At 35.0% G+C, this 13,753-nt stretch overlaps 1 protein-coding gene across 3 annotated transcripts in view; it reads left to right on the plus strand.

The window, feature by feature from the left end:
• The first annotated feature begins 244 nt into the window (after positions 1 to 244).
• Positions 245 to 13,753, plus strand: part of LOC126812574 (ADP-ribosylhydrolase ARH1) — a 30,123-nt gene continuing 16,614 nt past the window's right edge. For all 3 annotated transcript variants that reach the window (XM_056098731.1, XM_056098729.1, XM_056098730.1), the window contains exons 1-11: positions 245 to 523; positions 1,071 to 1,223; positions 3,173 to 3,244; positions 3,549 to 3,641; positions 5,051 to 5,126; positions 5,905 to 5,961; positions 8,918 to 9,039; positions 10,920 to 11,025; positions 12,017 to 12,199; positions 13,167 to 13,217; positions 13,550 to 13,652. In XM_056098731.1, the coding sequence (XP_055954706.1) occupies positions 307 to 523; positions 1,071 to 1,223; positions 3,173 to 3,244; positions 3,549 to 3,641; positions 5,051 to 5,126; positions 5,905 to 5,961; positions 8,918 to 9,039; positions 10,920 to 11,025; positions 12,017 to 12,199; positions 13,167 to 13,217; positions 13,550 to 13,652 (1,233 nt within the window). In that variant the 5' untranslated portion in view covers positions 245 to 306. The remainder of the gene's footprint in view (positions 524 to 1,070; positions 1,224 to 3,172; positions 3,245 to 3,548; positions 3,642 to 5,050; positions 5,127 to 5,904; positions 5,962 to 8,917; positions 9,040 to 10,919; positions 11,026 to 12,016; positions 12,200 to 13,166; positions 13,218 to 13,549; positions 13,653 to 13,753) is intronic.

Here is a 13,753-nt window from a genome sequence, read left to right on the forward strand (position 1 = left end):
GTGCTTTTGATGCTTGTCTAACTGTTCCTATTTGTTCCATGTATCCTATCCTTTTTATTATTATAATTATAGTTAGTATACTAAGTTTGAATTGTGACCATTCTTTGAATTTATACTCTTGCGGGAGACATCTTAAAGATTGAACCACGGCCGATTTATCTCCGTTGGCTAGGCGAAATGGCGGGCCGATTTTGACCAAAGACCCAAGTCGGACAGAGTTTACGTCATTTCCGCTGTGAGGAAATGGAAACCGAAACTAGGAAGCTGTACGACAGGTGACGCGACATTTGTATTGCGATTAATATTATGCTTATAGATCTGATAGGCCAACTCCGTTGCTTGACAATCTGTAAATGTTTAACGCTGATTTGTATTTTATCGCTCTGTTTAATTTTTACTCAAAATATCTATTACCCTAAAAAAGAACAAAGTAAATATACATCATCATCAAAAACGGGGAAAACGGCCAGCAAATCTGAGTCTATAAGTACTAGTACTACAACGGCAGGAAAGGGTAGTAACGGTAAGTATAAAACCCGAAGATGCAGAAGTTCAAGAAAACTCATGACAGTCTCCTTGTGTCAGTTCTATCACAGGAGTCTGACCTTCTATCCGTATATATATGCATACACCATGTCCAACCAGACAATCTTATCTATTTTGTTTTTCTTGTTTTGATATGGTACTTTAAGGCCCCCCGAGAATATATTTTTATGTTGCCTCCGTATTATAATGTACATTGTCTTGTACCCTGTAAAAGAGTATGACTATTTATAGTTGTGACAGTCTGTTATGTTTTCATGTCTGTAGCGGTGATTTGTATAGGTTTCAGCACATAATGATAATGCATATATATATGTCTTCATATCTGAGACAGTGAAGGAGTGAAGGAAATAATGCCCACTGGACTGGGCATTTACAAATAAACACTATCTCCAGACCCTAGTTAGTCAGCACATTTTTCACAAGAATTTCATAATCGTTGTTTTAATTCACCCCAGTCGTGTCCTATCAGTTAATAAAAGTGGCAAGATAAGTAATTCTTGTTACTGTGCATGTTTTAATTTCAGATATGTTACAACGTTATAAAGCTGCAATGGTGTTAAGTGGTGCAGGTGACGCCATTGGTTACAATAGAGGTAGATGGGAATTTTGTAAGGATGGTCTTCAGATACATGAAGAGTTAAAAAAAATGGGTGGTCTTAATAAAATCAATGTTGCAGGTAAACACATTATTCTTGCAGCTTTCTGAGAACTAAACACAAACATAGTTTGTGCTGTCTCTGTGAGTCTGGTGTTTACTCAAGAGATTCTTAATAAAAAACACAACACAGTTTATATGGAAAGACAATCACTGGTTTATAAGTACAGCACGATTTTTCGACAAGTATTCTCTTATCGTTATCAAGCACAAATACTTATAAACCAGTGATTGTATTTCCATATAAACAGGCATCGATATTTCCGCGCACATGCGCACGGTGTGCGCAGGCACATTTGCTTTAAAAAAAACTTTTTTGCAGGCACATTTTTAAAGATGTAGCCATTTTTTTGCCGCCCAGCACAAAGAAAAAATCGAAGAAAGCCGCCCAGTCGTATTTAAACCCCTTCGTCCTTCTCTGTACACAAACTCGGCGCTCGAAATTTACCACAGCAATTAAACGGCAAAGCCATGGTAAAAGCGGACGTACGTAAACCATGTCTGTCAGTGTCACGGCATAATTTATTTTTGTGTGCCGTAGTAGACCCTATCATCCCAAATTAGTTTAAAGAAAGATGTATTGGTATTTTGTTTATTTAGACTTAGAAGATGTGTAGGCCTCGGTCTATTCATTTTACAATTATTCTACGGTCTTTTTGTTTATTTGCCGTAAGTAGGTCACCCAGACCAATTTACGGCACTCCAATGTTAAAGGTTTGAATGTCGTAATTGTCCAACACGTGCCTGCAAATTTTCACGATGTTTCTTATTTTATTTCTTACCTGTGTTGACCGTGGATTTGCTATGGCCCGAGAGTAGGACTAGGAGGACGATGAGAGCTTTCTCAGTTTTTACCTGACCTGATTCTCATTCCACCGTAATAATAATAATATTCGCGAGACACGTACAACAACTTTACAAACAAGTCAAATAATACAACCTGTTGTCATAATTCGTTGTAATTGTCCAACACGTGCCTGCAAATTTTCACGATGTTTCTTATTTTATTTCTTACCTGTGTTGACCGTGGATTTGCTATGGCCCGAGAGTAGGACTAGGAGGACGATGAGAGCTTTCTCAGTTTCTGCCTGACCTGATTCTCATTCCACCGTAATAATAAAAATATTCGCGAGACACGTACAACAACTTTACAAACAAGTCAAATAATACAACCTGTTGTCATAATTCGTTGTACTCAAATAAAACACAAACACTGTTTTAAGAATCGTTTTAATTTTAATCTCAAAGTAATAAAATAATATTTGAAAAAAAACCCAACAAAACAAATACCGTAAGGTCCTCAACTTATCTATCCAGAGAAACAGAGTGGGGCGGGACAATTTTATGCTCGGTCGGGTGGTGTCAAATAGTTTTTAGATCCCTGTATTATTGATGAAAATTAAGTGATTTTGGTAAAATTTAAATATATATATGGAAATATGATTTGCACTGAATACAAAAGGCAGCAGATGCTCTGAAAATACACCAAGAAGGGTTTAATTTTCATAAAAGACCACGCCCCCCCACTCCCAAAAATTTGTTTGCCTCGCTCCGCTCGCCAAATATATTTTTACACCACTCAACTTTTATAGAGCCCAGCATATAAACTGTGTTATGTTTTTAATGTGTTCAATCGCTAAATGCCACTCAAGGATTAGATTCTTAATAATCATAATTGTAACTGCTTGTAAATACTGTGCTCAGAACCAGAGATGGCACCCACACAAAAAGCATGTGGATCAATAGAAAACACTGAGCAAACAGGAGCATTGTCCAACAACGAGAACATTCATAATAAATCTCTCAAAATAGTTTGACCTTTTTAATGAGTATTATTACTTTCGGGGAAGAAGTAATAAAATATTGCGTCACATAGCTATATTCACACACTATTAAAGATACTAAATTTTTCACAACGCCTATATTAAAATTGTTGCTGTTTGTTGGTTACTACTATTTTTATATTTACAGAACAAACAGAGGGAAATAGATATAAATGGTTGGTTAGTGATGATACAGTGATGCATCTAGCTACAGCTGAAGGTACAGTCTTAATGGAAACGGTTCATCTTTAGATCCAATATAACAAAACAAACCAAGCGTAAAATAAGCAATACATAGGACTAGTATCAAAAAAAATGTCGAAAGTTGCATCACAATTTTTTGCACAGCTTTTTCAAACTTTTAATTATCTGTAATTTTGTCAATTTTGGTTTCAATACTGTCTGTTCTTGTCGGTGATTATAATAGTACCCACTTTCATTAATTGAGTAATTCATTTAAAAATGACAATATTTCATTATGAGTAAATCTAAAATATATTTTCAATTTTATATTTTTATTTCAGCTCTATATGAAAATGGTGATTTGGAAAAAACATTGCGTAATATAGGTGATAATTACAAAAAATGTATGCAGGATATGTCCGGTAGAGCACCAGGTATTAAATTATTTGTACAACGGTAATTGATTAAATACTTTCATGTTAGTCCAACATGCATAGGGAAAAGAAATTTAAGACAGTTGGTATACTTAATATGATATTAAGATTTTAGAAATCCATGTGAATCTGTGGAATAAAATTTCTCATTAAAATGCTTATTTCTCAGACTCAATTTCATTTTAACATATTGTATTTAATGAGGGCCAAAATTCACATGCTGTTCGGCAATAAATCCAGGAAATAATCATATTAAACAGCATAGACCTCATTAAGAGGCATGAGTAACTACTCGTGTAAACGCTATACTTGCCTGAAATTTAATTTGCGAAAGAAAAGCATTACTCAGGCAAAAATTTCTTGAAACTTTTCATAGAAATCTACAATTCTTTAATAAAATTTTAAAACACTCTAATTTACAGACTGTACAGTTGTTTCGTATACAATGCGACATCTCGATTTATAAAATTATCTGTTATTAAACTGCATGTCTGTTCTGCTGTTGACATCGTTTATTATCTGATTATCAGGTCTCAAATCCCTTTCATCTTCTTTTCCACATAAAATTAAATTATATAGATACAGTACATCTAATATTTCTTTGTGATGTCGGATGATTATTTTATATTGATAATTTTGTTGGTATTTTGTGCTTTCTGAATTGTTTTTGATTGGGAGTGCGTAAATAAATTTGATATTTCATTTAAAATATCTAATGTGTATTGTGTGAGTGTCTTGATAAATGGGAACATGGGCTGGGACCGGAAGTTTGTTTCACGTCACGGTTGCTAGCTATCCAGCCAGAAGATTCATCAGGTTTCGTCCGAAATTCTAAGATTTTCAAATGTGCCAAATGTGCCAAAGGGCAGAGACGTATCCCTGAAAATCTTCTTATAAAGAGGAATATGACCCCTAACAACAAGAATTTTACATTAATCACGTATAGTCCATATACTATTATTTTCTCATTCAGCCAAAATATATTTGACAAAATATTCTTTTATTATTCTTTATTAATCTAATCTAGTCACCCACATAACTACTTTTTCTTTTAAGAATTAGTATGACTAAAAGTTCAAGTATTGAATTACTAATTGCGTGAGTAATTAAGTATTCACTCGGTGTTTCTTTGTGGCAAGCACTTCAGCAAATATATTAGGAAATGAAACAGGGTTTAAGATCTTACTTTCTGCTCTGACTGGGCTAATGAAGACAGGCATACGCCAGACAGAGTACTATGAGGTAAGTTCTGCCTGGACAGCGTCACTACAGTGTACTCGTATCCGAAAGACTATACGTTTTCTCTTTTTTCCCACTCAATTTTCAGTGTTTTGTTGCTTAAATATGGAAACTGGTCTTTCAAAGAAGTGTCAAACTTGATACTACTTTAACATTTTATTTAACTACAGGTCCAACTAGTATGACTGGAGCCCAGATATGGAATCCTAATAGTGAGAAAAGACGAGTTCTTGCATTTGATCCTAGGTATGATATTCTTGTTCACAATTTTTGTAAACACTCTACACATTACATTGATCATCTGATTGTTTTGAAATTGATATATGTTGTTTACACCAGCAAGATGAAGAATCCTATTGAATTTCAATAATTTTGGTTAATTTCTTCTGGAGTTATGGCCCTTGTTTCACTTTGTTGAACCAAGTGAATGCTCTAACGACAAAAGTTATCATCCGATCTGTATGGATTTTATATGCATCATTTAAATTAGTAAGACGAGGAAGCCAATTGAATTTCAACAGTTTCCGTTAATTACATCTAGAGTTATGGCCCTTGTTTCACTTTGTAAAAACTTGTGATTGCTCTAACAACAAAAGTTATCATCCGATCTTTATGAAATATATATGCATGATTTCGGTTAGTGAAACAGAGAAGCAATTTCTGTTAATTTCTTCTAGAGAATGAAGTTGATAAAGGGTAGCCTTAATAGAGCATATAAAGGATGTGTTTATAAAATTAAATTTAATTACTTTCATTATTAAAATTTACTAAAAATGCAAGAGAAATTTACAAGTTTCGTATAAAATAATGATATAACAAGATACTTGATGTCGCAATCGATCTATATTTAATAACTTATATATCATTTTTGTCCTTTAAAACTACCAGCAGCAGGCTAAAATACATTATTTTTATCCAATCGGACCTAGGCCTTGCGAGTTTCAACTATTATCTAATTAATCCTTATGTGAAATGGACATTTATCTTTTAAGATTTATGACATTGAATTGATGGATATTTTCAGGGGTGGTGGATGTGGTGCTGCTATGAGAGCTATGTGTATAGGATTACGTTATCCAAGGTACATTTCCATTAAAAAAACAATTAAACAATGCACCAGACTAAGAATAGATAAGCAGTCAGTTTGATAGCTGGATGCTTTTCAATAATAATAATACTGTTTTGCTCCGAACTGGGCTAATGAAGACGGGCATATGCCATACAGAGTGCTATGAGGGAAATTTTTCCCGGACAGCGGCACTATGGCCTGCTCTTATATCGAATTGCAACTGTCAAGGTATCTTTTACGTGCACGCCAATGTGTACACAGGACCTCGGTTTTTCGTCCCATCCGAGCGACTAGATAGGGGGGGGGGGGGTAGATGGCCGAATGGTTAGCATGTGCGCGCTGTATCATAAGGCCTGTCATTGAGTCAACTAGCTTTGTTTCGAATCCCCGGTTGTACGTGACAAGGAGTAGGGTTGCCTGTCCAATAGGGCTGGGTAAAATATCGATATAAATCGATAGTATCGATTGGACGGCCCAGAAAAGCACTATCGATAGCGGTGGGTTACTGTCGATTATCGCTCTTCGTCTATTTTTCTTGCTTCTGAAATGTCAATGTTTTCTTTCAGTTAATCATAATACACCGCTCACTTTAATTACTATCAAGTATCAATGTAACACATAACAAAATTGTGACTGCTTATTGAACAGCCATTTTCATAAATTCACTCTCATTGAAACGTTACTTTAGTTTTGAAGAAATTATTGTTGAATATCGCTAAATCGGAGATACCCGGATGTGTAAATAAAGTTAGAGTTATTTCCCTTTGCAAGCTTCAGAATTCGTCTGCCATATTGATATTTTCGCGCACACGTACGCAATGTTTTGAATCCGAACAAGTTCATTTTGGTTGGTCCCTTAACATAATTATTTACGATATTTCTTCATTCGGAACCACGTCTGCATTATTTTAATAATTTACGTATATATACGTGATATAACAAGTTTTATTAATGTTTTCCAAATAAATCTCCTTAGACAGGAGCAGATAAACGATCTTTCGCAACTTCGTATGGTTTTGAACTTTGAACTTACACTGTATCCAGTCTTGATGACGACCGTGAAAATAAGTTTGTTTTCGATACTATCGATTATCGACCGACATTTCATTGCCGATTATCGATAGTAAAAATCACTATCGATACCCAGCCCTACTGTCCAACCTAGTGGGTTTTCTCCAGTTCCTCCGGTTTCCTCCCACTGCTAAAGACCCCTACGTGCAAGTGAATTAAACCATATGTTAGTCCCGAAATGACCTGGTTTGTGTCGAGTGGACGTTAAACTCTATTTCTCTCTCTCTCACGACTAGACAACTGTCCTTGTCAGGCCTTCCGTCCTGCATCACTGACAAGGGGGAACCACGCCAGAAAATCTGGATGAACTTTCTCAGCCAATGCAGGGATCGAACACCCGACCTCCAGGCTAGCGAGCCAGCTCTTACCCACTTAGCCACTGTGATCCCCAATGTGTAATCAATATGTGCAATCTGTTTATTTTGGGATTGAAACAGGATTGTATTGTTTATAATAATTAGCTCATAACTATTTGAAGAGCTGTGTCTGCTGGCGGGTGTGTGTTCTGTTGCCTGTGTGCACAATAACAAACATTAAGAGCTAAATCTTCCAAATGCAGGTCTTTCTTTTGGCCTCAAATGTTATATAGATAATTAATTAGACATTTATTCACATGACAAGCCCATAATCAACTCTCTAGATAATCAGAAAGGGTGTTATTTTGAATGGATTGAAATACATTGAAATTTAATAATCTTATTTAAAAAGGGATAATTTCGACTTTGTTTATTATCATAACAATTTTAGTAAGGAAAATCAAGACTATGCAGTTCTTACCTTCAACATTCATAACTTCAGTAATTTGACTGAAATGTTCAATATATTCATTTTTTATGCGTCCACATGGAATTGTGGTCGTATATTACCGTCTGTACGTCCATATATGTACGTCCACAGTTTCTTGTGAACATTCTACAGGCTACATTTATAATCTGATTGTTTTGAAATTGATATATGTTATTTACATCAGTGAGACAAAGAAGTCTATATAATTTCAATATGACCTGGAGTTATGCCCTTGTTTCACTTTGTGAACCTTGTGAACGCTTTAATGACAAACGTTATCATCCAATATCTATGAAATTGATATGCATCATTTTTATTAGTGAAAAGAAGAATCCTATTGAATTTCAGCAATTCCCATTAATTATCTCTAGACTTATGGCCCTTGTTTCACTTTGTTGAACCTTGTGAATATTCGATTAACAAAAGTTATCATCTGATCTCTATGAAATTTCATTATTTAAATTAGTAAAACAAAAATGCCTTTCGAATTTCAACAATTTCTGTTCATTACTTCCAGAGTTAAGGCCTTTGTTTCAGTTTGTAGAACCTTGTGAATGCTCAACCGATGAAAATTATAATCTGAACTGTGTGAAATTATTTTGTAAATTGCCCCAATTACCTAGAAAAAAAATGAATATGCGACAACCCTTGTTGACCACTCTAGACGATTTAACTGCTGTGGGCGCATGTTTCGTTGCCTGGCAACCTATCTTCATTATCTATTTTTAAACTATTATTTCTAGAACTGGTAGCTCTGTATTTTTATCTTGCATAATGCATCTTTAAGCTACACCATTTAAAAGTGTTAGGTGTTGGACTCTAATGACACCGTAGCTGAACTGATTGGCTCAACCTGACATCTGCTTTCATTTTGCACCATAATGTTTTGATGTTAATAAGTTACTGCATTACTGCATTCATACAAACAATTAAAATATGCAATGTTTCTCCTCTTTTGTTAAATAATTTCTTTGATATTATTTATTTGCCAAAAACTGTTTGTCCAACCACAAAGATGTATGATATCAACTTTGGCTTCCATCAAAAGAAAGCATTCATTTTAATTGAGTTTAACTATTTTTTATGTTTAATCAAAGAATGTTATTTATAGAGTAGAAGATGAAAATAATTTAATAGCTATAAGTATTGAGAGTGGTAGAATGTCACATCATCATCCAACTGGTTATCTAGGAGCTTTAGCATCAGCTTTATTTACAGCTTATAGTGTCCGAGGTTTGTATTGTAACTTTATTTAATATTCCATACTCCTCTTTCTGTGTAGTTTGCCTGAAGGGAGAAATCATTGATATATTTCAAAGATATAACAGGAGAATTCTGTGTGGAATAACTGTCTGAATCTCACAGAGGTTAGAAACATGGATTAATGTCCTACTTTTCTGCTCCATATGGGCTAATAAAAATGGGCATATGCCCTTCAGTGTGCTATTAGGAGAATTTTGTCCAGAGAGCAACCCAGTAGCATATTGTTATTTCGATTTCCAATTGTCATGGGTTCTTTACCATTGGAAAGAGTAGTTGCTGTTCATTGTCAGGCCCTTTGTGCTGCACCACTGTCAAGGAGAAACTCTTTCAGAAAATCCCAAGGATCTTTCTTGGCCAGCACTGGGATTGAACCTGAGACATCCAGATTAGCAAGCCAGCACCTTACTCACTGAGACACCACAGCTTCACCAGAAATTCCCCTTCGAATGAATAGTACAAAGAAACTTAGTAAATATTTAATTGGAAATCTATAAGTAGTGGGTAGCTGTCCCAGATTTCTCTCATGAAACTACTAATTTCGTTCTTGTGGAAGTTAATATCCGATTGAGTTTAGATTTATACACGATGAAGCCTATTGATTTTCAACGATTTCTGATAATTACTGCCAGAGTTATGGCCCTTGGTCACTTTGAAATATCTTGTAGACGCTCTAGAGCCTGCAGTTAGTATCCGATTGACTTTAAATTTATACACAGTGTTTAACATCATGGGACAAAGAAGCCTATTGATTTCCGATGATTACTGCCAAAGTTATTGCTCTTGATCACTTTGAAATATTCTGTGGGTGCTCTAGAAGCTGAAGTTAATATCTGATTAGTGTGTTGTAAATGTTTTCATTACCAACAAAAGAAAAAATGTGTGAGGATGACTTTGCTGCTGTGGGTGTATGTTTTGTTGCCTTCCAACCAGTCTTTGTAATATTAGAAATCGTCGCGGGATGGACACAGCTAACATAAATTAGAACTTGTCCATACATTTAGTCAACCATCAGACTAAGTCTAAAACTGCTATTTCGCAAACTTTTGCTGTCGGGTTTTGTGATCGAAAAGTGATAAAAACTACTACCAATAGTTATCTTAATAAAGTTTTGAATTTGCCATATGTACATCACCTATCATAATGCGAAAAACTGGTTGTGGCTCTAGTTTGAGGAACAGATCGACTCATTGTAACAGGCTTCCTCATTGTTAATTTCAGAAAAGGAATAAGTCCTGACGATCTGTCACGTATATCCTCAGCTCATTTGCAAGTAATATCCCCGAAGTTTCACATCATTTGGAAGGAACTACTGTCTAAAAAGATTTGCTCACAAGAGCAAGCTGATCAACCCTATGCAGGGATCCGCAAACGAGTGGCGTGTTGGTCTCTTATTTATTCTAACAATTTGTCAAAAGAGACTGATACCTGCATCAAATTAGACCAAAATATATATTTCTTTATTTGTACAACTTAAAAGAAATCTCTGTCACCATGTTTCAAAATGCCAGAGTAGAAATATGGTCTACCTACTAGCTTTCTCCCTATGTTAAATATAACACGTGGGGGAGAAAGAAAACATGTTTTTTTTTTCAAAGTGAATAAAAGAACCAAAATCGGTTGAAAATTTCAACCATACGTTTTAATCTCAAAGGACAAATAATTGAGCTTATTAAAACTTATTATTATAGAGACAAAAATATGTCATTTGGAAAGTATTTGAACCAAACTGGATTCATACTTCAAGAACTATCCCTATGGATAGCTCAACAATAAGATTTAGTTCTGAAGGGTTCCTTTTCTCTTTGTTTACATCAGTAAATATTTAATTACTAATAGTTAATTTATATTAGGTAAAGAATTAAAGGAATGGGGACATGGTTTAATGGAGATGTTACCTAGAGCCTTAAAATATGTTCAAGAGGCTGGTCATAGCGTAAAAGAAAATGAACTTGCTTGGTATGTTGGTTCCTTATCTTATTTCTTAATCAGGTGAACTAATTCTGTACTGAATCATTTTTTCAGTAAACATAATCCATATACATGGTAATCTATTGAAAATATTTTAATTGGAACTTTATGATGTATAATGATTATATGCTTTGAAACTATGCCTTGTAACACAGTTTTTTTAAGCCTCCTCATGCCAGAATAGTCACAAAATCCAACCATTCTTCATGAAGGGTTTTTTTTTTGCTTGTATGTGCTTAATTTGTTGTGCCTTTAAGAAATGAAATGAAATGAATTGGGATTTAACATCCAACTGTTCTGCTACGAACTGGGCTAATGAAGACGGGCATATGCCATACAGTGTGCTATGAGGGAAATTTTTCCCAGACATCGGCACTACGGCCTACTCTTATATCAAATTCCAACTGTCAAGGGGTCTTTTACGTGCACGCCAATGTGTACATGGGTCCTTGGTTTTCCGTCCCATCCGAACGACTTAGACAGTTGTCCTTGTCCTGACCTCCATCCTGCATCTGTGACAAGGGGGAACCACGCCAGGAAATCTGGATGAACTTTCTCGGCCAGTGCAGGGATCGAACACCCGACCTTCAGACTAGCGAACCAGTGTCTTACCCACTCAGCCACCGTTATCCCCTGTGCCTTTTAGCAAAATTAGATAGCTATTTTTATGCTTGGTTGATTCGGCAGTCGAGTCAACCTTGAAACAAAGTTTTAATATTTAGGAAAATATTTTGACAATTCAGAAATTAAGCACAATTCTAGAACCAAATTATAGGAAATTTTAGAAACTTATATCATTACTCATCCTCTTGTAAAAATCTACTTGTCTAGCACATCTCTGACTCATAATATTTTCTTATTTTGTAATAACATGTAGCCCTACGACAGATCTCACTACCCATGTCGGTTTCAATTCGGAATGAGTTAGATACAGTGCGTCTGCTTCAAAATAACACAGTTTGGCTTCAAATATTTGCAGGAATGAAAATAAATCATTTGGAGATCGATGGAGGAATTATCTACGGGATCGTAAGATATTAGATGGTAAAAGTGAACCAGTATTTCCTGAGAATTATGATGTGAAACAGCGAGATGAATTTTACAGATCTGTTAGTTACAGTGGTTGGGGTGGAGCTAGCGGCCATGATGCTCCTCTTATAGCGTAAGTAAATGAAATTAAAGCTTTTGGAATTTAGCTCATAATTTGATACTAACAAATCATCAACTACTAAGATCATATCTAATGAATCATTCAATAAAGTGTGGAGAATTACACAATAGACAGTTCAAGCTAGTATGTATCAGATATTTGGTTAGTTATATTAGCTTAATTATATTCTTTCATGAAGAATGAGACCCCGTTATTATGCAGTCATGATGCATTAGAGCTGTAAAAATTTCTTTAATAATCTCTCATATAATAAGGAAATATTTTGAGTGCCCACGTTCAGATTTGTCATTGATTCCATGTATAGTCATTTTTTTTAACGTTTGAAACAGTGTAATTGAACATGGTGCCCAACGAAGTTAATATATTTAGGTACGGGTTAGTACCAAATAGTTTAAATCTATGACAGTTAAGATTTGGACTAAATGAATGGGAAATTGAAAGTTTGGGGGGCGACTTGTATGTGTCTCTCTTTTGTTGACCGAGTTGAGATAATTGTCCATTAAATTAACTGAACGAGTAGGCCTGTCATCGTTTGGTTATTTGTCTTTCTTGAGTGTGTGGCTTCTTTCAACCTTTCTGGACAGGTTTGACTCTATGGTATCTGTTGTGATTGAAAGAGTAAATGTTTTTTAGTTGAGAGAATATCTTTCATCAAAGTGGTGGTAGAATCCAAGGCAAAATGGGAACTGACCGATTTAATCACAAAATTAACTATAGTTGGCAGAGAGTGAGAGAATATAAGAGATAGGGATTGGCTATTAAGACCTTGTTATCCCGAGTGTTAGTGACTAGTTTCGTTCATATTGAACTCTTGAGACTGAGTAGGGTTTCCATGATCACAAATTGGCAGGGTTACTGGGGTTTACGAATTTATTACCGGGGTTGGTAGCTGGCTTATTGGAGTTGTACGGAGATTTAGATATACATGTATTTGAATTTTCTTTGATCTGTTTTTCAGATATGACAGTATTTTATTTGCTAAAGATGACTGGACTGAATTAGCGAATCGGTATGGATATATTTTAATGCTTTCTTTTCCAACCCATTCTCTCAGTAATTTTTTGGCAACACAAATATGTATTGATATATATCTCTACATGAAAATAACGGTAGCTCCACGTTATTTAATATAAAAAATACTCATAAGTTTGGTTTATAGTAAGCTGTTGATAGGGGTTGCATGCAGGGACGGACTTACTTTACTTATGGGTATTTTAGTTCGATAGTTTTCCATATAAGATATTCACTTACTATTTACTTGAATTTTATTTTCGTTTTATAGATTCATTGTTTACTCCTTAATATCTATATCTATAAATTGCAAAGTGTATTTTTTAACAGAGCGTTCTTTCATGGTGGTGATAGTGATAGTACTGCTGTAATGGCTGCCTGCTGGTTTGGAGCTCTTTATGGTTACAAAGGTGTACCAGAATCAAATTACAAGGTAAACAGAATTGGTACAATTTAGTGCCACTAGATTTAGATGTGCTGTATATTCAGGTGAGCTTTCTGGAATCCAGTTGTTAATAATCCCATTAAAGGGAG

The sequence above is a fragment of the Patella vulgata genome, chromosome 2 (genome assembly GCF_932274485.2).
Source record: "Patella vulgata chromosome 2, xgPatVulg1.2, whole genome shotgun sequence".
Lineage (NCBI taxonomy): Eukaryota > Metazoa > Mollusca > Gastropoda > Patellidae > Patella > Patella vulgata.